At 45.6% G+C, this 26,949-nt stretch overlaps 1 protein-coding gene across 4 annotated transcripts in view; it reads left to right on the top strand.

Moving 5' to 3' along the window:
• The window catches only part of Pik3r1 (phosphoinositide-3-kinase regulatory subunit 1), an 84,872-nt gene that overhangs the window by 53,103 nt on the left and 4,820 nt on the right, over nucleotides 1–26,949 (top strand). For 2 of the 4 annotated variants that reach the window (NM_013005.3, XM_087616445.1), the window contains 13 exon segments: nucleotides 3,110–3,202; nucleotides 3,850–3,924; nucleotides 9,953–10,084; nucleotides 10,859–11,060; nucleotides 11,250–11,329; nucleotides 22,316–22,418; nucleotides 23,250–23,348; nucleotides 23,450–23,630; nucleotides 23,849–23,974; nucleotides 24,981–25,123; nucleotides 25,290–25,466; nucleotides 25,557–25,625; nucleotides 26,206–26,376. In NM_013005.3, coding sequence (NP_037137.2) covers nucleotides 3,110–3,202; nucleotides 3,850–3,924; nucleotides 9,953–10,084; nucleotides 10,859–11,060; nucleotides 11,250–11,329; nucleotides 22,316–22,418; nucleotides 23,250–23,348; nucleotides 23,450–23,630; nucleotides 23,849–23,974; nucleotides 24,981–25,123; nucleotides 25,290–25,466; nucleotides 25,557–25,625; nucleotides 26,206–26,376 — 1,651 coding nt within the window. 4 annotated transcript variants of the gene reach the window in all.

The following is a 26,949-nucleotide window of genomic DNA, read 5'->3' as shown; positions in this document are numbered from 1 at the left end:
TGCAGACCTTAGGCAACGAAGCATGGCAAACCTCCGAACCGAAGTGCATTCTGATTCAGATCCCGGATATCTGTAACTCTGTGTAAAATGTAGATGTGCATGCTGCTAATTCGGGTTTTGCTGGACAGCCCCAACCTGTATGTTCTGTAGTTTATTTTTAAAAAAATAATTTGTGGTACCATTATGTTTTATCAGACTTTGATTTGATGCTTCACCGTGGACTAATCAGGGGAAAGCTAACCTGTATTCCTAGCTACTTCCTGCTAGAGTCTCTTACGATAAAACCTACTGACAGAAATACAGGTCTAGATATGCTTTTAATGAATTAGAGAATAGTTGGGTTTAGAATTGTTGTAGAAAGTAACACTTGTTTTAGAATACTGTTTAGAATTCCAGCGCTAATCCTATTTTTTGCCTAAAGCGGGTGATAGGACCTTTCCGAGTCTTCAGTATTTCAGAGAGGAAGCGCGCTGAGTGAGAGACCATATACCAAGGAGTAGGACACCCTAGAATTGTTGTTTTCATTGTCTTGTCTTGTGAAGTTCGTCCTTTCAAGTTCCTATTGCGAAGTCTTGATCAGCTGTCGTGAGTCATGCCTTTGCGCAATCGAGCTCCTTCGGTATTAAAAAATTCAGCTGGGCATCCTCTCAATGCGGCGCCAAAGGGAGAACTCTTGCTTCACTGTGTGTGCACAGAGCTTGGAGAAGGCCGGCGTTCTCACAGACATCTGGTGGTCACCACAGTGGTTTTCAGGGACTTCATCTAACAGTAGTGTGGGCAGCCTTCTTCAGAAGATGACTCTCTGTAGCTCAGGACAGTGACTGGTTTTCTTTCTTTCTTTGTCTTTTTTTCCAGCTGAAGCAGAGGGAGATGGAAACTCCTGTATGTGCAGATGGCAACATTTGCCCAGCCAGCAACTGCTGGGCGCATACTTCAATAATAGTTAACATGAAATTTTTAATTACCATTTAATTTAGTTTTCGTATTTGCCTGCGGAAATGATTGTGTTGATAAGATTTTGGAAAAAGATAAACTTTATTAAGCAATTCCCATCTCTGTGCCGGTGGGTTTTCTTTTTTTTTTTCCTCCATTAAAAATGCTTGTGTCCCATGTAGAGGGAAAGGGGGAGGATTAGCTGTATGGGTGCAGCATGGATAGGCGTCTTTACTGCTTAACCGTGGGCCTTTGGACTTGGGGCTGTGCTGAGGTTAGCAGGAAGGCTGTACTGGATCCTGCTGGCTAGCCCTTCTCCTTATCTTCAGTAGCTCTTCTAGCACGGATGTACATGGACAGGATGACCTTCATTTTGTTCCTCGTAGAAGGGAAGGTATTTGTGGGAGAGGATTCTGTTGTTGTGAGCTGAAACTCTAAAGCCAAGGGAAGTGGTTTACAGTTTGTCAAAGGAAATAATGGTTTGCCCTTTGCTGCTGCTGTTAGTGCTGTGCGTGTTTGGGCATGCGCTCGCAGGTGCGCGCGTGCGTGCGTATGTGCGTGCGTGTTTGCTTTCTTCTAGCCAGGGTCTTGCTATTGGAAGATAGGCTGGGCTCTCTCTTACCTTGTGACCTTCCAGCTGTAGCCTCCCAAGTGCTGGATTACAGTTCTGCACTCCCACATCCGTGCTGATCTTTGGTACTTACAATGGGTGAAGTTAGAAATTGTCTTAACGTCGTGTATGTCTTATAATAATTGTAACACTGAAGCCTCACTGAAACCCAATTGTGGCCATTTGGTGTCTCTAAGGGTATCTGAACTGTCTGTCCTAGCTAATTATAGACAGCTGAACGGTAAGCATTAACGACAAGTTAGTCCTGAAGATGTTGTCAGTAAGATCCACAACCTAGATTTCGGAGTTCGAGAAATTTAAGGGATGAAATGTTTAGCTCCCTCTTCTGGCACAGTTTTGAAAACTACTTTTACTTCATCCACTCACACACTCTTTTTGAATAAGAACGTGGTCATCACTGTAATGTTGCAGAGAGAGTCGTTTGAGGTTGTCACCCTATTAGACACCATTGGTAAAATGTACACGTAACATGCGAAGGCACAGCTTATAAAAACATGGCAATTCTTGGTTCAGAGTACTTGTTGCTCTGACAGGATTTAGGTTTAGTTCCCTGCGCCCACATAGTGACTCACAAACATCTGTAACTCCAGTTCCGGGGAATCTGATGCATTTTCTTTCCTCAAAAGTACCAGGCACACAAGCGGTACATATATATCATATACATAAATGCCAGCAGAACACTCATACACATAATGTGAAATAGATCTTAAAACCCTTTGAAGTATCTCATTTCCTATCCAGGTGTGTGTGTGTGTATGTGTGTGTGTGTGTGTGTGTGTGTGTGTGTGTGTGTGTGTGTGTGTGGTGTGTCTGTCTATCTGCCTGCCTGCCTGTCTGTCTGCTATGTGTATGTGGGTGTGTATGCAAGCAGAGGTTTTATAACAACAGTTAAACAGGGGCTTGTTGTTGGCTGGCCACTGGTCACTTGTGTTGGCTTGCAATGATCCCTGGGCATTGATAGAACTGAGTGCCGGGGTACAAAAGAATACCAAGCTAGTAGGAATTTAGATATGTCAGTTATGAACCATGGTAACAGACTATCTCAAGATTCTATCTAGTCTCGTCTACCGAAGCAACAGTTCTTTCATAATAACCTAGAAGCCAGACTTGGTTTCAGGTTTTCTGGACTCCCCTGGTTGTGTTCAGGACATGGGGCAGAAGCATCTCTTTTTGTTCTTCTTGAACATACAAGCTGCAGCCAAGCCTGGATCCCCTCTACCTAGACCCAGCCTGTACTCTGAGGTGCCCTAACATAGGGCAGTCTGTCCTAGGAAAAATGCCCCAGAGGTGAGAACATGAGAAGCCAGTTGTTCGGGGGTTCTGGGATTTTTAATGGGCTTTCAGAGAGCTCTCTCTGGAAGGAAGCAACAGGTATGTCTTGGGGGGGCCCAGCACTATACAGCATGGTGTAGGAATCCCTTTAGGAAACTGAGTTTCCTACGGTTGGGAGTAATCGGATTACTTGTATTGAAATATTCCCGATTGCAGTTGAATGTGCTTGACTGCCTTGCATGAGGTCTAATGTTGGCATTGTCTCTCTTTCAGTGTTGACCCTTCCTGATCTGGCCGAGCAGTTTGCCCCTCCTGATGTTGCCCCGCCTCTCCTTATAAAGCTCCTGGAAGCCATTGAGAAGAAAGGTAACTGCTGGAGGAAGTCAGTTCTCGAGTTTTATTTCATGACTGTTATAATTTATATGTATCTCTGGACCACTCGTTATGTGTCTGTCTTATTTGCTGGGGACAGAGGCTGTGCTACCCACACTAGTTGTGTGGGGACTCTGTTCTAGGAAGAAATCCTGGCTGATAATTTCTAACTCTAGGTCCATGGAGTGGTTCTCAGTTTTTCTAATGCTGAGACCCTTTAATACAGTTCCTCGTGTTGTGGTGACCCCAACCATAAAATTATTTTCGTTGCCTCTTCATGACTAGTTTTGCGATGTTATAAATCATATTGTAAATATCTGTGTTTCCCTGTGGTCTTAGGCAATGCCCACCCAAGGGGTCAGGATCTACAGGTTGAGAACTGCTGCTCAGAAACCAATATGTGGTTACTATGTGGGAGCTCCCACATAGATAAAGATGATTAATCTGCTTTTTAATAGTCTGCTGGATTTGCCAAAATTATTGACATACCAGATAAAATTAATTGTTGAAGTTGGCTTCCAGGAATATTTAGTACACATCTGAATAGATACAGGATGGAAATTGGAGTGTCCCTCTGGCAGCAGGCTCATGGGTTCTCCCGAGAGCTGTGTTTTGCATACACGGTCTGTTTTGTGTCCTAGGACTGGAATGTTCAACTCTATACAGAACACAGAGCTCCAGCAACCCTGCAGAGTTACGACAGCTTCTTGATTGTGGTGAGTGTCACAGGACTATTCTAAGTGAGGATCGAGTTTCTGTTTTCGACGATGCGCCCCCACCCCCATTCATACAGAATTCTCCAGTCACGCGCAGGAGTTCCTTCTACCCCATGGCATGAGCAGTACATGCTTTGGCACTGGGCTCCTGAGGTGGGGTTGGAGTATAAGCTCTCAACCCTTTCCACAGACACAAGCCCCTGTGTCCAGCAGGAAGTGAGGAAACTTATCTTTTTGGCGTTTACCTGACTCTGCCTGTGTCTCCGTCATTGTTCCTAAGCCTTGCTGTCAGGAGCGTCTCATTCCTGTGGGGTCAGCCAAAGGGTTCTAAGTCTGTGTCCTTTAAGGAATGTCTCCCAGTTTCCTCTTCCCCTTTCTTCCCCATCTCTTTTCTTCCCACCTGGCTTGCTGGCTTACCTGCTTGCTTTTCCACACCCTACACACGTTAGGTAATATGAAAGCCGGTACTTTATTCCACCATGTAATGAGAACCCTGCTCTCTGCAGACAGAAAGTACCAGGTTAGTGTATTAGGCCCTTGTGTGATGTAAATATCCCCCTCTGTGGTTGACTTCATGCTGACTGACACGAACATGGAACATCTGGTCTCCTGAACCAGGCAAGCCAGCTCCAACACACAATTACCCAAGAGACACTCATTTATTCTGCCAAATGGCAGCTTCATATGGCTTCCTCTTTACTTTGCCATACAGGGTAAAGTAGTACAGCTTACCTCAGCAGGCTTTCTTCTCCTGTCAACGTCTCTCTCTCGGGTCCTTCAGTCCCTTCACAGTGTCCTGTCCCTTCCTTTTTCTTTCTACCTCATCTCATTTACTCGAGTTTATATTTAAATGGAAAGGGTTGCATTTGCCATTGTTCTTATTCTGCGCAAAGTTCCTTCAAAGCTATGCCCGCATGAGGATGCCCATGTGACCCTCACACTCTGAAGAGAGAAGCAACTTCAGGATTAGGCAACTCGGGAATTTCTACAAAAGGTGTGTTTCTTAGAGGAAAGACTAGATGGCTATCAGTACGTGCTTTCCTCTTGAAGCAAACCCAACCAAGTGTCTGAGCTCCGGATCCCTGTGTGCCTTGAACTCAGCTGAGCACACACGGGGAAATATAACCTTTTACCACCTGGGTCATTAGAAGCTGATGGGCAGCAGAGTCGAGAGTGAGAGACCTTTCTATTTTCTGTGTTTCTCACAGCCTTACCAGGGCATCAAAGAAACGCTGAATGTTGTTCTCTGCCTATTGAAATAGAGTTACATGTTTGGCTTACAAAAAAAGGGAGGGTGTGTGTGTGTGTGTGTGTGTGAGTGTGTGAAATTGAACACATGCTAAAAGTCACAGGAAACGTAAAAGACACCAGAAACTAATGAGACTATGAAAAGTTGTGGTTAAGGTTTTAATGTTACCAATACAAACCGATCCAGGTTAGCTTTGGAAAAAGTTTTTCTTTCTTTCTTTTTTTTTTTTTTCACACCACTCATGAGATGGCGTAAACCACCAAGATTCTCTCGCGTCAATGATGTATTTTGACAGGCAGCTTTCTTTCCTTCCCCACTGACATCAAAACCCACATGTAGAAGGCTGGTACACTTTCCTAGCCACAAAGAGCAGACACTTTCCAAACTTGGGAGCGCATCTGCCAAAAGTGTCTCTGGGTCGTGGACGTTTCAGCCCATCAAGTTATTACAGTATTCATGGGAAGCCTCAGTTTCACCTGACAAATGCTGGCTTTCAATTACCCTTGTGTTTGCAATGCCAGACAGACAGGTGAGCAGCAGCAGCCTGCCTGACCTCCTCCTTTTAGAGCATCTCATGGTAACTTAATGCTGATGTTATTAGTGACTCTAAATCTGTAGAAAAGAAAGCCCACGTTCGGCAAATTCCTCTAACAGGATTTAGTGGTAGAGTGGCAAAGCTGCGATTTATATCCAGATTATTCGGATTGTCCCTGATTCCCCTTACTTTACTCATTTTACCCTAAAACAATTTTTGTTGTTGTTGTTGTTGTTGTTGTTGTTGTTGACTTACTTGAATTTTAACGGTCTAAATTTTCTCTGGACACCTTTTGGTTTCTCTTAACCCCGAGTAAGGCTGATCAAGAGTGGAGGAATGTCACATTCACAGCCCGGTATTTAGCCACATCCCTAGCCTCTACCCACCAGGTGCCAGGAGCATCCACCCCCAGTCACGACAGTCAAGAACAGTCTCCAAATAGTGCCAGACTCTTCCCACTCTACCCCCACGCCCTGGGAACCACTAAACCAGATAGAGATCAGCCGGTGGCTGGCTGGGGGTTGGGGGTGGGACTTCCCCGGGGAAGTAGAGTAGTGAAGCCTTAGAGGAACTGGTTACCCATCAGTAGTTTGGTGAAAAGTGGAGTGAGGGACCACTGCCTCTTAGCTGCGGGGAGCTAAGCGCTGCCTGGTGGCATTCATGCGGAAGAGGAATCAGGCATTGCACAAGTCAGCGACCCCAGGACACGTGAGAAGCCACTTCACAGAAAAAAAATAATAAGTAAAACCAAGTGTACCCTATCGTCAAGTCCCGTGGGCTTTTATACATGGTGACTTCATCCCCAGGCTCGTGTGGTGTAATTTCATTCACACACTGTGAAGACCCTGTGGACAGAACTCCCTAGGTTCTTAGGAAGGGGGTGAGCATCTGCCCAAGGGTTCCAGACCTTAGCTGCCACAGTTCCTGTGTTGGCCACTAGGCAAGGCTGGAAGAAGAGGGGAGAAGCACACTCTGTCCTTGAGGCTCCCTAAGTGTGATGTGAGATACATATAGACTACTTGCCAGGTGTCCTGGTGAAGGCTTTGCTCATGAGCCCTGCAGGAAGGAGCACCAAGGGGATAGTGTCTGAGAGAGGGACACGTGACAGGAACATCTTGAAGTCTACACATGTCTCCTAATGGTTCCCGCATACATTTTTCAGGATGAGCAATTTCAGAGCTTCTCCTTTTCAAGGCAGAGAGCCAGGACATGAGGCACACCAGGGCAGCGTCTAGAGGAGCCAGAAGCTTCAGATAGCCTTTGGAGTCTGTACAGGCGCCCGTATAATCTAAATTGGCATTATATAATTTTACAAATAATTGCTGGGTTTCAGGCTAGACCCTTTATGCAAAGGCCAGTATGGCTCGTGCATGCTTGTTAAGATGAGCTGTGGTATCTCTGGTTAGCTTTCTAGGATAGTTAGTGGCATAGCGTTTTATCCTCTGATGCCTTAACTTTTACAGTTTTTTTCTCTGCCTGGCCTATACACAGCCTATACTAGGCTGTGGTGTCATAAGCTACTTAGTGGGACAAGGTTTGCTTAAAGGAACGATAGGCCCAAAGGCTTTTTTTGTACCTCAGTCTCAGCTCAGATTCCCATAGCTTCTCCTTTTGTGGGTCATTTCCCATAAAGGGGTGGGTAACTTCATGTGGTGGTCATAAAGAAGTTCACAACAATAAAGGTTTGTGAGCCAAATTTTTAAGTTGAAACCAAACCCGTAACATTCTAAGCTGTTTTGGGCTACATTTACCCACGCACCACGCTCCACTTTCCTCAGTTCCGAACATACAACATTCACGCTTTTCACTGTGTATGTGGTCCATGCTGTCAGGCCACACGCACCTCAACTCAGATTCAACACGATTTATTGTATGTTATGGGTTATACACACACGGACTCCTGCTCCGTAGAAACAGTGTGATTGGGTGTGAATTTTCCTGCCATCCTCAAAATGTTTATCTTTAGGATGTCTGTGTATACATTTACAGACACACACATATATGCACATACATATATATTAGTATGCCTTTGATTGCATTATATAGAAATGTTAGATTGTGAAAATTGTTCTTTGAGTTTCATTTTTTAAAAAGTTAAATAAATTTTGGGTTGGAATCATTAAGAAAGAATATCCAGAAATATTTGGAATGGCCCTTGACATATAATTCTGTCATTTTGTATCATGTACTTATACAAACATCCCAGCATTAACAATTCTTTTATGTAAACATTGATTACCTCCAAAAGCACTGAAGAAGATGCTCTGTATCTTGAAGCATCAAATACTTCAAGATTTACTTCTGTATAAGAATAAACAGGGGCTGGGGATTTAGCTCAGTGGTAGAGCGCTTACCTAGGAAGCGCAAGGCCCTGGGTTCGGTCCCCAGCTCCGAAAAAAAGAACCAAAAAAAAAAAAAAAAAAAAAGAATAAACAAAGAAGGGGCTGGAGAGATGGCTCAGTCGTTAAGAGCACTGACTGCTCCTCCAGAGGTCCTGAGTTCAATTCCCAGCAGCCACATGGTGGCTCACAACCATCTGTAATGGGATCCGATGCCCTCTTCTGGTGTGTCTGAAGACAGCTACAGTATACTCTTATATAAATAAAAATTAATTTAAAAAAGGGTAAAGACAGGAAAATCTCAAGTTTGAGGCCAGTCAAGGGTGTGTGGTTTTGTGTGCATATATATAAAAGAATAAACAAAGAAATCTCTCATTAGTATGCAAATTAGCTTTTTCCATTTATCAATGGTAAAAGTTATATATATTCTTAGCAATTCTTGTGAAATAAACTACTTTATAATTTCATTATTTGCTTTGCGTGCATGCCTGTTTTATGAACCTAACTATCTTGGGTCATATAGAAATTTCTTGGGTACAAAGAGGTCATGAATGGGCAAAGGTTTTATCAGTTTTTAATTGAATGGGGAAAGTTTGTGGACCCTGTTTTACACTACCATCTTTAGTTCCAGGATAGCCCAAATACTGACCTCTCCTTATGGAGAAACATCTCAAAGGGACTCTGGTATTTTCTCATCTCCCAGTCACTGCCTGCACCAGCCACACGCTGGGTTATGTATTATCTTTATATTGTCTTGCTCCTTAGAGCTCCCTGACAGCAGAACCCAGTGATAAGTGAAGGCAGGAGAAAGTGTAATGTCAGGTCCTCCTCAGCACACTCTTCCCCTGATAACCCTTCCCATGTTGTTTCGATGGCCAAATGCCTTTTTTATAGACGCCATCTTGCTCTTGGTGCCCCTTATTTCCTTTCCCATCCCAGAGACTGAACTACATCGCCTCACATGGGCAGAAAAGTACTTTAGGTTACTGTTTCCCCTTTGCTGAATGTAAGGCGTGACCTCCTTACTGGCCGATGGTTACATAGTAACAGCATTAGGGAAGCATTCTGAGACTGTTCAGATTGTTCTAGAGGTAATCCTTAAATCGTTTGCCAAAATCCTGTAGTATCTAGATGTTCAGTCCATCACTCTCTTAGGGTTAAATTTCATGCAGCATTTAGCAGTTAAGATTTGGGAAAACCAGGGACTTCTCATCTTCCTGTTGTGGTTTGAGGAGACTTTGGTTAGCCATTTCTAGGCCAGAGCCTTCTCAGACAGGGCAGAACCACTCCAGAAAACAGAACAAAATGTATCTCTCACATAGCCTTGCAGGCTGGAAATCCACATTGCTTGCTTTGAGACCCTCTTTCTTGGCTCTCCAACAGCTGCCTCTCAGTGTAAGGCCTTTCCTCTCTTCGTGTAGTCCCTGTGTCCGTGACTTTGTCTTTTCCTATAATGATGCCGGTTCGTGGACATGGGGTCTACTGTACAACCTTGTTTAACCTAGTCACCCCTACAGGATCTCTCTCCAAACTGTACTTAATGAACACTGGGGCTCTGACTTTTAATCCAGGCATGGGGAGGGCACCACCTTATCAGTGGAGAGTATTAACAGTAACAGTGGCATGATTTTTGTTGCCCTAAGAAATATGAGACTAGCCTGATAGCTAATGGTTGGGTGTAAGACAGAACTCCAGGAAGAAAAGCTGTTCTGTCCAAAATTCAGAAATGACCCTCTGAGAAACAAGCTGATAGTGTGCCGCGGCACTTGTCCCCCCCTCCCCCACCACTATCACCCCACCCCGCATCGCTCCCTTCCCTATGTCTCATTTAAGTCCCACACTTGGAAAATTGGCCCTACAGAAGTCTGAGGGCCTCAACGTTTCTTCAATTGTTTTCTCTCCTAGATGCCGCCTCAGTGGACTTGGATGTGTTCGATGTACACGTTTTAGCAGATGCTTTCAAACGCTATCTCGCCGACTTACCAAATCCTGTCATTCCAGTAGCTGTTTACAATGAGATGATGTCTTTAGCCCAAGGTTGGTTCTCTCTTTTCAGGGCTCTTGGGATGGATATTGAGATAAAGCCATACTTGGCATGCTGGGAGGAGTAGAAGGCATCTAGAAAATACTAAACTGCCCCCCTCATGCCTCACGTCACCCCACATCTTCCTCTTTACCACACAGCATCTAATAGTAGAGACCCAGATTTGTGTTTGCTCAGAAGCCGACCCATGTGTTAAACTGTAAACTTTTGATCACTCTCTGTAAAGCCCACTGCAGCTGTGCAGGTCACAGCCATGCAAGTACCAGGGTCAGGTTCAGAGATCCAGAACTAGACTGCAGGCCGAGGACCATTCTTGCCCTCTTCACTGAACACCCAGAACAAATCGTGTTGAGGGTGGAGCAGTCAGCCTCGGGAGCCGAGGCTCTGCTCAGTACTTTGGGGACAGGAAATTGTGGTCCGTGACCTTCAAAGTTTAACCTGTGATACTTATCTGATGATCCGAGGAAGTAGCCAATCATGCTTGGTCCTGGCTGATGGAGGCCAGGCTTCGGAGAGCACACCCAGAACAGTTTGTGGTTTCTTTACAAGCGGAGTCGCTTGCATTTCGTTTGACCTGAGATCTTTACTTTCTCACAATGCCCGTCTTAATAAGAGGGAGAGATGCCCTAGGTACCTTTCCTGAAGATTTCCGTATGAGCTTCCTCCTGTAGCTGAGGGAGAGAGAAGAAATGCTTCAAGCGCTGGCTCCTTGGCACCTACACCTAGCCTCACTCTGCTTCCTGTTTTGTTCTGTTTTGAACTTGCAGAAGTACCAAGCTCCGAAGACTACATCCAGCTGTTGAAGAAGCTCATTAGGTCGCCTAATATACCTCATCAGTATTGGCTTACGCTCCAGTATTTGCTCAAGCACTTCTTCAAGCTCTCTCAAGCCTCCAGCAAGAACCTTCTGAATGCAAGAGCCCTCTCTGAAATTTTCAGCCACGTGCTTTTCAGATTCCCAGCAGCCAGGTAAATGAAGGATGAAAAGAAGGTTGGGGGACGGGGGTAGGGGTAGGGGGGTAATGAGTGGCCCTACATTGAAGGCTCACAGATGAACTTTTGTGTAGACTTACTTCACAAGCATCAGTAGGATGCAGATAAATGAAAACAGCATTCCTCATAGAAACGACGGTTCTCACAGAATGCTCTTGGTTGCAGCTCTGATAATACTGAACACCTCATAAAAGCGGTAGAGCTTTTAATCTCAACGGAGTGGAGTGAGCGACAGCCAGCACCAGGTAAGGCTTTACAACATTTGACATTCACTTCCGGCTCAGCTTTTTTGGACCTTGAAATGGGTGGTTTTTGAGTTCCCTAGAATCCACACAGGTCTCTGGTGTCACTGCAGTTGATAGTAATATGCTAATTTATGGTTCGTGGAAGAATAACGGCGGAGGCTGGAGGTATTTGTGAAATGTCAGATGTCGGGTTTTGCAGGCTTTAAACTTATCTTGGTTTTGCTCTTTTTGTATTTAATTTACTAGCTTGAGACTAGGTCTCACCATGTCCAGGCTGGCCTTGAACTCACTTTGTAGCAGAGGTTGGTTAGCCTTGACCTCAAGATTTCTTCCCACCTCCATCCTTTTGTCTTAGATGAACACAGAGGGAGAGAGAGCTCCCTGGACCTTACACCTCTTAGGCTTCAGGTTGCTGAATACATTTATGGAGTTCGTTTTAGCTGTTGACATTTTGTTGTTGTTGTTTTTCTGAATCTTACCAAGTTGGGGGGATTTATAATTACTATATAATATAAAGTCTCTTGGCGTGTGTGTTTTGGAAGTGGTTATGCCAAGAAATTTCTGTCAAAATAAACATTTTCAGTCAGGCAGGCAGTATGGAAGCAGTGTTCTGCTGGGGCTATTTAGACCAAGCCAGATGCCTTTCTGAAAGCAGGTGGGCCTTCAGCTAGCCATTTAACAGGGCAGGAAGTGTAGACTCACCTGAACAGCAACTTCTCATTTAGAGTTCAAACAACCTGTGATCTAGTAGCAGCAGTCAGCTTGCAGGGCTGGTCGTGTAGATTACTAGTCAGCCCTTAGCAGGGGCCCATAGTTGTAGAGTTAAGTTCTGCTTGTACTCTCCCTTGGTGCCCAGGCTTTTAAATGAAGCACCCTGCTTCTACTATTTGTGATGGGAAACCAATTAGCACAGCGGTAGGAGCAGCCTCTGGGACTGAGCATCCTGCTGTGCTTTTCCGAGTGGCCAGCTGTGGTTCTTTGAATCTGGATGGAGACCCCTTGAGAGAGGCCAGGACTTGGGCTCAAAACATCTGGTTGAGCACCGGGGATGTGCAGGACCTGGGGGAGAGGTTCTGTGGATGGGCCCAAAACCCAGTCCCTAGAGATCACAGATGCATGGTACACTCCAAAGGTTCCAAACCATAGCAAGCAGCATTTCACAGGGGTGCCCGTAGCTATAGACATCGGGGAACCTCAGCCTAGCTTGGGATTTGAGGCCAAGACCATCATCACCCCATATGACACTAAATTTACCGGATAATGGATTTGGGAGTACCGGGTTATGCTCAGGAGCTGCTTTTGACTTTAATGGGGCCAAATGCCCATGGAGGCATGGATGTGGCTGTGAGCCCTAGAGATTGCCTACCCAGAGGCTAACCACATGGGCTAGGAAGGAAGATGGGCACCAAGAATAGCCAGGCCCTGAGCCAAACAAAGGGCCGAGCTGCAACTGTTCACTTCCTCCTGCTCGCATTTTAGCTACTTGTTTGGAGAGGAGGCACAGCGGAGCTTTGTTTGGGGCTGAAGGACTTGGGGTGGTGAGGGGTGAGGAGTGGGGATGGGGTGGGGACGTGGAATCTGAGGAGTCCGTCATCACAGTCTTCTTAGGGACACCCACTGGCCTCATGGGGAATATACACGGAAGCCCAAAGCCAGACGGGACTTTTACAAACGAATTGATTACTAAGGGCTTATTTGTCTGGGGGTTTGCGGGGAGGTCGCCACTGTAGTCTAATATAAATGGATTAAATGTCTTCTGTAAGGCCGACTTACAAAAGCGAGCATGTATCAGCAGCAGCCATTTTCATAATGCGGCCTGATACACAGGAGCGGACTCCAGTGGCCCTGCACAGAGTTGGGTACTAATTTGAAAGGAAGATTAGTTCCGTCAGCTCCGCTGAGGAAAGAAAGGCAGAGATTTGAACGTACTGGATTGTCCTAGCCCTTGTGCAGCCTCTTCAAAAAAAGAAGGGGGTGGGGTGGGGAGAATTAAATCCAAATGATCCTTAAGCCCTCCGTGAGCCATTTTCACTTCTCGTGATATTTCTCAGCCGTGCTGAGCACTCTGTAGGCCCCATGGGACGAAATGGACGCTTCGGTGTCTCTCACCTGTGAAAACATTTCACTCTCCACCCGCAAGAGGGTAAAAGAAGGTGCCTTTCCTACTGAATCACCTTTGGGCTCTAGGACAGCTCCAGTGCAGTGATTGATTGGCTCGGCATCCCCAGGCAGGGGGGTTGGAGTGTGGGACCACAGTGAGAATGTAATGTCTTCCCAGAGGTCCTCATTGCTAGCTCGGCATGCAAGAGTCCCCGAGGGCTTTGGAAGTTCAGCTCCAGAGCATCTCAAATGAAGGCTCATAAACCAGTCATTGATAGAGACTCCTGCTCTGAAAGGAGTCGTTGAAGGGATCCTTAAGTGTGGGCTACAAGGACGTGTTTGTTGAAGGGTAGATAGGCGTCTTCTCTGGGCTGTTACCAGGTAGTACTTGGAATGATAAGGCTGACGTCTGAGGCACACTATCAACTTAAATAAGGCCTGTTAAGACATAGTGTCTAAAGACTAGCTGGGAGTGCACTTCTCCCAAGAGAAGCAGAGCCTTAGAGGCACTGTTGGTGACTTTTTGGGGGTAATTGAGTAAGTAGGTAAGCTTAGGGAAGAGTACATCCTGAAAAGGGCCTTGAAAAGCAGGTCCGATTTTAACTGGGGAAGGAAAAGGAAAATAGCATTTTGGTTTGCTGGCAGACAGCAAATCGAGGTGTTGCAGACTGTGCCCTACAGGGTGTGTGTACTTTCTAGGGCATTTGTGTATCACCATCTCTTAATGTGTTTCTCCAAGCTGGCGCCAACACAAGGCCACATTTTAAGTGTTATAAGGCTTTGAAGAAACAGAGCTGAGAGGTTTGCTCTATGCTGCTTGACTAGTGTTCGCCATACCTGAATCTGCCCAGAAGCTACCTTTGGGTCCAGCCTGTCCCATCTGCAGATCACCAATGCCTCCATTGTTGGAACCATTAGGAATCCTGGGCCTGCTTTCAGCGTCTAATGAAAAGGCCTTCCGAATGTTGTGAGCTAATAATGAGAGAAGATCCCAGGGGCCATATGCAGCAAAGGGCCACAGCACCATGTGGACTGTTTGAGATGGACAGTGGAAGGAAAGTTGAGCCTCTCTCCCTGGGTTGTTAGGATTGAATAAACTGTGTGTCTTGGTGGGTGGAGTGGCCTGGATGTCAGCGCCACTCCCTCTGTCACCTTGCCAGTGTGCCTTTGCGCAGTGCACAGAATGTACAACTGTACACAACGTTCCCAGTGCCATTCACTTTATCTGTGTCCCAGTCTGCCCTGGTGAGCTTTCTGTGCAGGCTAACCTGGTCCATTCACTGTGGGTGTTCTTCAGACCCCGTTCCCTTATCTTTAGCTGCCCTGTGGGTTTTTGTTGTTGTTTTCATTTGCTTGCTTTTTTTTTTTTTTTTTAAACCGTTGGTGTAATTGGTTCAACTACATTTCTAAGAAGCAAAGACAGAGGCTATTCCTCATTTTGATTCATTCCAATTAGAGATATGGGCACAGTCTACTAATTCTCCAAATATACCCAGACGCTGATAAACTGTTTGGTTTTCAAAGAAATCTTAGAAGCCAACTAACCTATTTCCTGTATCCAGCAGCCCTTTGAGGTAAAGATCCTTTGAGGTAAAGATCCCTTGCTTTTATGGATGGAGGCACAGTGGACAGGTGATGGGGATAGTGTATTTTCAGAGCTCTCTTAGCTTGCCGTTCATCCCCTGTGGTCGGGAAGGCTTCATTGTTTGAGGCTGAGTAGCGGGTTTTCTGGAATTCCTTACACTCCTCAGACGTGGGGAGCCGAGCTGATGTCTACAGGGCAGCTGCAGTAGGAACAGGTCCAGCAAACACAGGGTGCCTCTGAATCCATGTTTTGGATTTCATGGATGTATTCAGAAACAGTAATATATCATAATTGGAGTCTAATATTGCACCGTCAAGCCTGGAAGAGAAGTGACTCCTTCTCCCCCTGCTCTCCTACACCTGTCAAGGTTAATTTTTAACTGCTGGTGCATTGCAAAACATCCCTCCCGAAGAGCTGAATTCATGCATCTGGTTTTAAATACCTTGGGCTGGGTTCTTAGCTGTAGACAACGTAAGCAAACACCAAGACAGAAGGAAATAACTTTCAGAGTTTCACTTTTCTCTGATTTGTTTTTTTTTTTCCTCCCATTGCATTGAAAGTATGTTCTGACTCGAGAGAGTTGTCTCTAAGGTAAAATTGAAACTTCGATATAGATGTAGACCCCAAGAGGGGTATAGGTGTATTGGGGGAGAGCCTGATCCATCTCATGGAAACTAGAAAGTTTACCCACGATCCCCAAGTGCATTGTGAGCGCCACCCTGGGCACGTGCTAGGCAATGTTTTTACTTTTGTTTTCAGGCTACAGCTTTCTCTGAAGGGATGGACATCACGGGATGGGTGCTGGGGAGTCGGAGGGGGAGTTCCTCTGTCTGCTAGACAGTGGGTGTGGGCGTGCCTTCTCAGAAAGCCTGTAGCCTGACTGTGTCTGGATTTTTTTTTTTTTTTTTATGCAAGCCTAGGTTTGTTTATTAACTGGAAAGGGTGTTTTTCCTTCCCGTGGGTTCATTAAGCTCACTGGAGTCATGGATTAGCCCTATCCGGGAGAGCCCTACTTTCTAAGATGTCTCATGTTGGAATTAAGAAGGAACGTGTTCCTTTAACCGTGGGTAACTTTGGATAATTCACCCCCCCCCCAACACACACCTGATTTCCCTAGTTTTTGTTCATTGACAGTGATGCATGCAAGTCTCTGAGAAGCAGCAAGCCTTTCAGGTCTCCCTCGGTGGCCTGAAGAGGTCTTGTTTAGAGCAGACAGCATGCCACAGAACTGAGAAACACATGTTAACGAGCAGGGGCATTTCCTGGCTAGCTGCAATCTACTGAAAAGTACAGTCCTGGCCTGTCTTTGTCTCTGAAGCACGTTGTACAAAGCCCTCGGCAAGGGGATGCTCACTGGCTTGAAGCATCCAGATGAATAAGTGAGTCATATTGTATGCAATGGGTCTCAGCAGCCCCAGATAAATAGGACACCAAGAAAGCCAGCGTTTCTTAAAGGGGCTTATTAGCCAAATGGGAATTAATTCCTAGGCACTGTGACATCTGTGCCTTTGGTTTAGTAGTGAATCATGTATGGTTATAAGCTATCTATAATTATGTTTTATTAATTTGTGGGGCCTTTTGGATACAGAGAAGGTGAAACTGGAAGTTGGTGGTTTTCTCCTAAGCAGGCGTGATTTACTCAGTTTTGCCAGCAGAGGGCTCCCTCCTTAAACTAATAAAGAGCATGTGTCTGTATCAGTGGGGAAAGAGTCTGCTCGCGCTTGCAGTTAACGTTCATAAGAGAGCCTCTGTGGTAGGTGATTTTACATATCATGAGGAATTTGTCTAAAACAACATGTCTGTGGGTATTTGGAATCTTTCCTGCTATATACGGCTTTACGGTAGATACTTTTGATCTGAGACAAAATAGACTGTCAGATTTACATTTTAATCTTCTAGAAGGTTCTTAGGTAGGTCCAGACAGGTATGCATGAGAAGCCAATGTGTCTGATGTTTCTTCCAGAGAAACTCTTTTGAAAGCAGGGAAATGCATGAAAATAAGAAGGCAGCTTTTTTTTTTCTTCTTAAGCTAAAAGAAGAAAACAAGAAAGCCAGGGTTTTGTTATAGGTGTGAGGGTTTTTGTTTTTCTTTTCAGTGTAGGCTAAAAGAAAGTAAATTCAGTTTGTTAGTTCTTTCTTTCCATACCAAGAAAAGCAAAGAATAGGGCCTGTGGGCTGAGAATGGAGTTTAGGACCAAAAGTCTAAAGGTTGAATTCTTTTTGTGAAGCCCCCTTCCCCCAATAGTATGAAGGAATTACTAAGTAATGATCTCTAAATTACTGTCATGTTGAGGTTTGGGGCTTTTGTGATTTCCTTTCGTTAATGGCTCAAAAGATTGAAGTCGGGGCTTTTGGGTAGATGCCATGTGAACATTTCCCAGGAAAAGACTTGATTTCTTTCCTGTCCAGCTAGCAATCATAAACTCAGAAAGTTATCTGCAACTTTCTCAAATAAAAGACTAGAATCCCCAAGTCGGGAGAACACGCCCTTCTCTGTCCCTTTGCCTAGCACAGCCAGCAGTTAACCCAGTGCAGACACAACTCTAGATTGTCCGATTAGAAAGTCCTAGGGCCATTTGAAGGTGAGCTGAAGTTGACCCCTTAAAGATTTGGACTTGCATAGAAGATGCCCTCCTGGGGCTGCCAGCCAGCATACGATGAGCTATGTGAAGGGCTTTCCTGTTACACCTGCGGGGCAGACTGTGCCAGTGCGTGGGAGGAGGAGGACGTGAGAGCAAGGCACCCTGTCCTAAGCTGTTCTGAGAGGTTCAGGCCTTCACAAGCGCGTCTTTGATTCTATTTTTTGCTGAACTAGGTGGATTACTTCCTGTGCTGCTTCACTGCGGCCCACTTGAGCCCCCGGAGCGGGGGCTGCCAGCACATTACAGGCACCGTGGCCACCAGGGAGGACTATTTTCAGCACCCCCTTACAATGCCTTTCTCATTTCCCGGGTGAAAATGAGCAAGTTAGTCTTGCCTCGGCCACTTGTCAGCCCGATGACAACTTTGACTTTGACTTGGGTGCCCCTCCCCCTCCCAAAATCCTTAGCTCAGCAAATATTTGAACCTGCCCGAGTTAATCATGAAGCCGCGATCTTTATCTGAGCGAGACGTGCGAGCGCCCGCCGGGGCTCCTTTCTTCCCCCTTGCAGTAGCGCGACCCAGGGGAGCTCTGCTCGCGGAGCCGGGGACTTGCTGCCGGGGCGGGGCGCGGGGCGGAGGGACCCGCTGCAGCCTAGCCCAGGGGAACCGGCAGCCGGGCTGAGAGTCGCGCGCCCCCGCCTTGCGCGCTCACTGCCAGCTAGGTTCCTTACTGCCGGTACCGGGCGGGCGGGGGAGCCTCGGGGGCTGGAGCCACTTGGTAGAAGAACAGCTTCTTTGGATTTTTTTTCCCCGGTGGGATACTGGCAGTTCAAAGCGAAACCGTTGAAATGCATAACCTGCAAAGTAAGTCGTTTTTCATTTATGCACTTCTCTGCACCGGCCTCTTTATCTGCAAGCCGTCCTCTCTAGTTTGGCTGGGCGGGCGGGTGTGTGTGAGCGCTGGAAGTGTGTGTGCCTGGGTGAGTGCTGCCTGGGGAGAGCAGATGGGCGATTAGGGGAGACACTCCCTTCTGTCCTCCAGGGGGGGACACTGCGGAGAAGAGATGGGGTTTAGGTTGGGAGTTTAGAAAGTACTGGGCAGGAAGTTGGGGCCGAGCCCGGGCTTGCAGAGACCATGGAAAATCACCTGTCTCCCAGACCTGCTCGTTGGGTCCCGGACCCTTTGCCACTTGGTAGCAGCAGTCTACAGCTAGGCTGACTTACTGAGTGCTCCACACACGTGCCTAGGGGCTAACCCTTGGGCCGTATTGCCCAGAAGACATGTCACTTTACTTTTGGGAGAAAACTCAACATTTTTATTCAACTACTTTTTTTTTTTTAGATCTTATCCAAGGACATATTTCCTTACCATTTTTATTTGACTTTGAGTTTAGACTTACTTAAACTATGGATTTATAGTTTATTGGCAGATAGAGAAGTGTGAGCTGGAAAGGACAGGTTGAGTCTCCAATAATACAGAAATGCCCTAGAGAGGGGACGCAAGTGGATGGCAGCCAGAGAACGAAATGCCTTTTAGTGCTGTGTGATTCCAAATGGGATAGAAACCTAAAGTGGCCGCTGTGTTCTGTAAACCATCCCACCGGTGCACAGCATTCACAGCCACAAAAGCCCACTCTTTAAAATGAAGCCACATTTACATTGAAGCACTACCCCCTCCCCCAAATAATCATGTAAATGTCAAGAGGTTCTGGCTCCCAGGGGCAGCGTACATCAAGCTCCAGTTGTGGTGACAGAATTGCATGCAGAATGATTTAAAGAACCAAAACGAATCGTTACATTTGTAGGGGAATTGATTTCTTTATATTGAATACTACTAAGAAGGAGTATTCGTTCGTCTCCCCCCCCCCCCCCGCTTCCTCCCCTCCCCCAGTAAGGCTCTGAGCTAAAGAGAGAAGGGGGAGGGCAGAGAGAGAGAGAGAGAGAGAGAGAGAGAGAGAGAGAGAGAGAGAGAGAGAGATTACATCACCTTCCTTTAAGCAGCTAGCTGTGAGGTGGGTTCCTGGGTGAAACACTTGGCAGAGATCACCTGTCCTCTGCATTCTGATATATGGCCTCGGGTTTTTTGTTTGCTTGTTTTTGTTTGTTTGTTTGTTTGTTTGTTTTTGCAGAAGCGTCCTGTTGCCCAGTGTCATTAGGCTGTAACACTGAAACTCCCATAATGCTTGCCATTTCTATAAAATTATAGACATCTTTATTCCTGGGCTGAATTTTCATGATTGTTCGAGAAAGTCTTGTTTTGACCTTGGGATATCTGGTAGAGGCATTTTGTCTAAGTGCTGTCTCTAAGCTTCCCTTTTTTTTTTTTTTTAAATATGGTGCATCTATGGCAGAGTTTAAGATCCAAGCTCTTGGTGAACTGTGGAGGACTGGATTTAAATATCCAGAGTGCTCAGGTCCTTTCTGCTCCTAATATGCGGGTGACATCTAAGGGCTGTAATAGAGACAGTAAGATTATTTTGATGCCTTTGTAAGATTTTTTTTTTATACCAAGGAATAGCCAGGCTATCTCTAAGCCCAGATGCACGAAGGGAACAGGGCTGGAAGCTGCAGTTCATCAGCTTTTGTCAGTCTGCCAACAGCGGGCTGTACCATGCTGCAGAGTAATAAAAAGGGAATTAGAGAGCGCACTGCTGGAAGAGAGCAGGCAAATTAAACACCTTTGGAAACGATGAGCATGTAGACGCCGCAGCTGTGTGACATGTAGGTTCTCCGAGAGAGAGGCTGGGGCTGTGTGAAGCTGGCATCCAGGAGAACTGACGAAGCAGGAGTGGTCTGGTGACATTTTTCTGACTTGATTGGCTGGGGCGTGTGATGTAATAGGTTACAGTGCGGCCCCGTATAGGTTTTAAAATGAATTCCAAGACACCATTACAAAGAAAGCCGGACTCTTTTCTTGTAACTGAGCACAGCCAAGGAAACTCTCGCACAAATGTACACCACGGTTTGGACTATGGAAGACCTGGACTTAGAGTGTGCCAAGACAGATATAAACTGTGGCACAGACTTGATGTTTTATATAGAAATGGATCCACCAGGTAATGCTGCAGTATTAACGGAGAGAGATAGTTAATTTTGTGACTTTAATTTTTTTTTTTTGAAAGCTGCTGTAACAGATCCTCTTGAGGTTGCTATTTTTACTGATTTGTTTCACGGTTTAAAATTAGTTTGATTAGGACTTTAAAATTAAACAGACTCTTTGCCTGCCTGTAGCAGCAAGCGGCTCCCTCAGGCTGTGTTGGAGAAATGCTGGTTCTTGCTGGATGAATGGGAACTGGTTTCTACTTTCTTCTCTGCTGCTGTCTTTTGTTAATTGTGATCCTTGGCAAGTTGGGCTATACTGTTGTATATTGTTCCTTTCATTAAGGGGACTCGTCTTTTGTGCCGCTTTGCTCTCCTTTGCTGGCTCTGGACTCTGTGCTACTTTGATGACACGGGGTGCTTTAGAAAGCATGTGAGATGTAGCAGTGACTCAGACTGGTTTCTGATGACTTGAGAGTGTCTCGTAAATCAGATGTGGGGACACTCTCTCTCTCTCTCTCTCTCTCTCTCTCTCTCTCTCTCTCTCTCTCTCTCTCTCTCGCTGAGATACTACAATGGGAAAAGAAGTCGACTTTCCTCTCCTCTGTAAAATAGTCTTGCTAGACACCTGAAATCTTCCAGGGCATAAGTTAAAGCAGTTACAGTGCTTTCTAAGTTAATGGTTTGGGATTTAGCTAAAAAAATCTTAGGCTCATTGGCTGTTCCCTCTGGGGTCAGCCCTTCCTACCATGAGGAGGCTCAGAAAGGCTGAAGGGATTCTTGTCACCCCTGTACATACTGATTTGACATTGAAGAAGTGGGTAGGGTTTTTAACCGGACCTAGCATGTAGAGCCCAGTGTCCCCCCTCCCAGCAGAATAGTAACATGAAGACTAAGGAGATTTAGGTCACAGATGAGTTTCTTAAAGTGGCTTTGGCAGAGCTGTGCCTGAAGTACCAACATAGAAAAACCCAGTTCTTAAAGCATACTTGCTGTAAACGAGGGCTGTTTGAAAATGCGACCTCAGTGCTCAGGCAAGACACAGCAGCCACATTTGTCTTTCATAATTGAGGAGGAGGAGGGGGATGAAGGCTTCGGTTATTTCTGCTTCTCAGATGTCCCTGCTTTCTTACTTTAGACAAGTTACCAGGGTGCACAACTTTAGCACAGCTAAAATCTAGAGGTGGAGGATGTCAACTCTGGGTTTGCTATGAGGTTTTTTTCTCCCATAGCCAGCCCCATTTATTTTCGAACCTCTAGGCTGGTCTGTTGGTCTGTCTGTCCGTCTGTCTATGTCATCTCCCTACCCCCCAGTGTCGTGCACTACTACTATTTTCCTTTTTAAGTTTTCCTTTTAAGTCAATTCTGAGGTTTCTTTCAAAGGCAAGTAAGTATCTTCTGTGGTACATGATATCATGAATTCCTGGTATCCATCCTCTTCCCCCCTCCCCCCACTGTAAATGTCTTTTAGCAAATTCAGTTGCCTTTTTAACTGAAAATAGAATTGAATTTTTATACATTTTAATTGAAGTAGAATCTCACCACTTCCCCGCCCCCCTTTACTTTTTTTTTTTCTGTTTTTGCAATGAAAAGATGCAAGTCTAATTTTAAATGTACACTTGGAGTTCAGATTGCAAACAACTTTTTTTTTCTTTTGTCTCCTCCTTTTTGTCCCGCAGCACTGCCCCCTAAACCACCCAAGCCCACTTCTATAGCCAACAACAGCATGAACAACAATATGTCCTTACAGGATGCTGAATGGTACTGGGGAGATATCTCAAGGTAAGGCCACAGAGCCCTTCTCCTTCACCAGCTGCGGGGAAGTTTCGAGCAAGAGCAGAAGGCACCAGCTTGCTCAGTTCCATTTTTAGGGCACCATCCAACATAAACATGAAGCACAGTTGGGTCTCCTCCAAAGACGACAAGAAAAGTCACCGAGCTTTGGAGTGCTGTGGGGCTGGGTGACACAGGACATTGAATACTCGGGAGGCCTCCCCATTGCCAGAGATGCCAGGAAGCTCAGGGAAACAGGGCACTGCCTGCCTTCTCTCTAGGCCAGGGTTTCAGGAAGAGCTCCTTTAGCTCTTCGGGTGCTGGTGCTCAGTGAAGAAGCTGCTAGAGCCTTTTCTGTGGAGCCTGATTTTCTGTGCTGACTTGTCAGAATCTGTTTTTTTTTAAAAAAAACAAAAACAAAAACCCAACAACTTTTGTATTATAGTCCCCAGTAATGTAAAGGAGTGTGTATGGAAGTGTGTGTATGGACGTGTGTGTAGTGCACTTATTTTCAGTGGGATGAATTTGTAACACTTCTGTATAAGCAAAGAAGGAGTAAACTGTTAGTGACCTTCGAAAATGAACAGTCCTGACGTGCAAATGTCCAAGGACGGCAGAATGTAAAGATAGGGAACATCTGGATTTTCGGCTCAGCGTCCTAAAGAATAGTGTCTGTTAAAGCTAAGGTCAAGCAATCCCCAGTGCAGGAGCGGGGAAAGTTGTGTGTGTGTGTGTGTGTGTGTGTGTGTGTGTGTGTGTGTGTGTCTGTCTGTCTGTCTGTCTGTCTGTCTGTCTTTGTAAGTGTGTAGTTATTCAACATCAAAAAACAAACCATTTTAGGGAAGAAGTAAATGAAAAACTCCGAGACACTGCTGATGGGACCTTTCTGGTACGAGATGCATCCACTAAAATGCACGGTGACTACACTCTCACACTAAGGTGAGCCAGGAGGTCAGCCGCCTTCTCCTCCCTCTCCCCTCAGGGCCCTCCTTCCGCATCAGAAAACTCTAATAATCATTATTTTTGTGTTGTATTTATAGGAAAGGAGGAAATAACAAATTAATCAAAATCTTTCACCGAGATGGGAAATACGGCTTCTCTGATCCATTAACCTTCAACTCTGTGGTTGAATTAATAAACCACTACCGGAATGAGTCCTTAGCTCAGTACAATCCCAAGCTGGATGTGAAGTTACTCTACCCAGTGTCTAAATACCAGCAGGTAATTCGCACAGAACTCCTCACACTGCGGTAACATGGGGGCCAAGAGACTCTCCAACATAGAAAATGATTTGAAATTGGGTTTCGACAAATTTACACCTTGGCCGGAACTTTTTAATGGCTAAGTCAGACACCGAATTGACTATGTCTTTAAGGATTGGTATTTAAGTAAATACCTTATCAACTGAATTCTTTTTCCCTGCTTCTGTTTCCTTCCAGGATCAAGTTGTCAAAGAAGATAATATTGAAGCTGTAGGGAAAAAATTACATGAATATAATACTCAATTTCAAGAAAAAAGTCGGGAATATGATAGATTATATGAGGAATACACTCGTACTTCCCAGGTGAGTTTAAGATATTTTGGACTAACACATCTTAGATTCAGATTCAGAAGAAGAATTAAGTGTCTCTAACCCTTTTCAGGGTAGCCCATGTGCTTATAAAGTCCCACATGAAGCTTGCTTCTAACTGGCAGGGTTATTGTAAGCCCAGTTGATACAATTCCTCACTGGATACTTCTGCCTAAGCTGGACATTGATAATAACTGCTAATGTCAGTTTGTCCAAGCTCTGGAATGGAAAGTTCAGATCCATCTCTTCCTGCTGTGAGGAGAAGTGACTGTGCTGATCATCAGAAAAAGCAGCATGGATGTCATAAAATAAAATGGCTTTTTAAAAGACTGACCAGCTTGTACTTCATACTTAGGAACACACACACACACCACACACACACGCATGCGTGCAATATAAATTTGAAGGAGCAAGGAGGGGAAATATGGGAGGATTGAGAGGGAAGGAGGAAATAATGTAATTATATTATAATCTCAAAAAAAATAGAACATAATTTTAAAAAGTGAAATTAGTCAGAAAATTCTCCACAAGGAACATGCGTTTCTTTATCATCTATTTGATAAGTGTTTGTGAATTCCTGACCAGCTCTGCTAACAGCTTACACTGGCCTTCCCTGTCTCCTGCTCCTAAATCCTGATGCTGTTGCATTCTGGGAATGAGACACAGAACAGACTTTCCCCGGCCCCTTGCTGCTGTAGTCTAGGCCATACCACACAGCTGTTTACTTACATAGCACTGATGTGGGAGCAGGCTCAAGCAATTTAGAGGTGGTTTGGGGTCGATGACAAAATTGCACAGGCTCTGTGTGGCCATTACATCACTTCAATAGGGGACTTAAGTACCTGACTGTTAGTGGCCAAACGGGCTTCTGGTCCCTATGGGTGGCTGTGCTGACTAGCGGCTCATCTGCGGTCCATCACCTGCTAGCCTGTCTCTCTGACAGTACAGAAGTCGTACTCTGAAAGTAGTGACATTGCCTTATGTGAAACTTGTGTTGCAGGAAATACAGATGAAAAGAACAGCTATCGAAGCATTTAATGAAACCATAAAAATATTCGAAGAGCAGTGCCAAACCCAGGAGCGGTACAGCAAAGAATACATAGAGAAGTTTAAACGCGAAGGCAACGAGAAGGAAATTCAAAGGTAGATGATGACCCATGAGAGGTCCCCATTATCCCTGTGATGGGAGGTAACAAAAAATTGTGTTTGAGACCAGTCGACAAATGAAGTAAACAACGTGTTCCGTTTCCTCTGGGCGCTTTGTCCGGCGTGGGTAGGCACTTATTGGTCTGTTTGCTCCTGCCTGCAGGATAATGCATAATCACGATAAGCTGAAGTCTCGGATCAGCGAGATCATCGACAGCAGGAGGAGACTGGAGGAAGACTTGAAGAAGCAGGCAGCCGAGTATCGCGAGATCGACAAGCGCATGAATAGCATTAAGCCGGACCTCATTCAGCTGAGAAAGACAAGAGATCAATACTTGATGTGAGTGTTGGAAATAGGGCCTGGAGACTTTGACAGTGGCTAAAATCAAGGAGCAATCCTCAAGGTCCTTACTTTGCAAAACTCTTTCAGGTGGCTGACGCAGAAAGGGGTCCGGCAGAAGAAGCTGAACGAATGGTTGGGAAACGAAAACACAGAAGAGTAAGTAGCCGCGGAAGTCGGGAGGGAAGCAGACAGCTGCAGAGCTGAGAGTTTTGTCAATGGGTTTTCACTGACTTTGGGGCACATCCCAAGGAAAAACTATAAACTCAGTGGCAGGACCCAGAGCTTTACAAAGGGAGAGTTGGGCCCAGGAAGATTGGGTTTTTGGCATTGTTTGTTTTTTTAACCCACAGTTATATAAATTGACCCTGTATGTATGTCCATAATGATGCCCCTGAATATCAGAAAAACCCCCAAATATTTTTGGAACAATGAGAGGAAACCGACAATTATGTTTAGTATAATTTGAAGGTTAAGTATATGTTTGGCTTGAATTATTTCCGAACGGGCAGTCTTCTGATTTCTGCCCCTGCCCGGGTATCTAAGGGTGGCCTCGGACTAGCAAGAGGAGGTAGTAATAAGGTTCTGCTCACCGTTCACCCTGGGGGTTGGTGAGAAGGCCAGACACAAGGAGAGCAGAGAGAGCTGAGTCATCTGATTGACTTGCTTGGAAGGAGACCTGGGGGCAGGCTGGGTTCCCACACTCTTCAGTCACAAACCTTCCCTTCTGCCTGTGCAGCCAATACTCACTGGTAGAAGATGACGAGGATTTGCCCCACCATGATGAGAAGACGTGGAATGTGGGGAGCAGCAACCGAAACAAAGCCGAGAACCTATTGCGAGGGAAACGAGATGGCACTTTCCTGGTCCGGGAGAGCAGTAAGCAGGGCTGCTATGCCTGCTCTGTAGTGTAAGTAGCTCAAAGCCACTTCCTCCTCCTGTTTCAGCTATTCGTCGGCCATTAGAATGTGAAAACGATTCTGTTTAGAACACCTAACGGAGAGACCCCTCTGCCATTTGGTTGGACAGCTGGGACAAGTGGTTTTTCTTTCTTTCTTAGTTATAAACAGAGATGGCCCACTATTCCCACCCCTCTAAGAGTCCATATAGTTAGAACGCACAGTCACGTTTCTGTGAGAACACCTGAAGTAGACCAGGCACTCCTTCAGGGATGACCTAAACAAGAGCAAGGACTCCATTGCGATCGTTCAGAGATACCCCCAGAAGTGGACACATTTCTATCTTGTAGTCTAGTTTCTTTTTACCCCTTAACTCTGTGGAAGGGGTACTTTAAAAAGTACAGTCGGAAGGCGGAGTATGGCGCCTGTAATCCTAGCACTCAGAGGCTTGGGCAAGAGGATGGTGAGTGACTGAGTTCAGCATAGGCTGCCACATGGAGACCCCAGTCAGCCGAAAGAACGATGCAAGGAAGGTTGGGAGTCACTAGCATCACAGGGACAGAAAAATAACCATCCTCTTGTAT

Source organism: Rattus norvegicus, chromosome 2, assembly GCF_021556685.1.
Source record: "Rattus norvegicus strain SHRSP/BbbUtx chromosome 2, alternate assembly SHRSP_T2T, whole genome shotgun sequence".
Taxonomy (NCBI): domain Eukaryota; kingdom Metazoa; phylum Chordata; class Mammalia; order Rodentia; family Muridae; genus Rattus; species Rattus norvegicus.
This window is presented reverse-complemented; position numbering and strand designations above follow the sequence as displayed.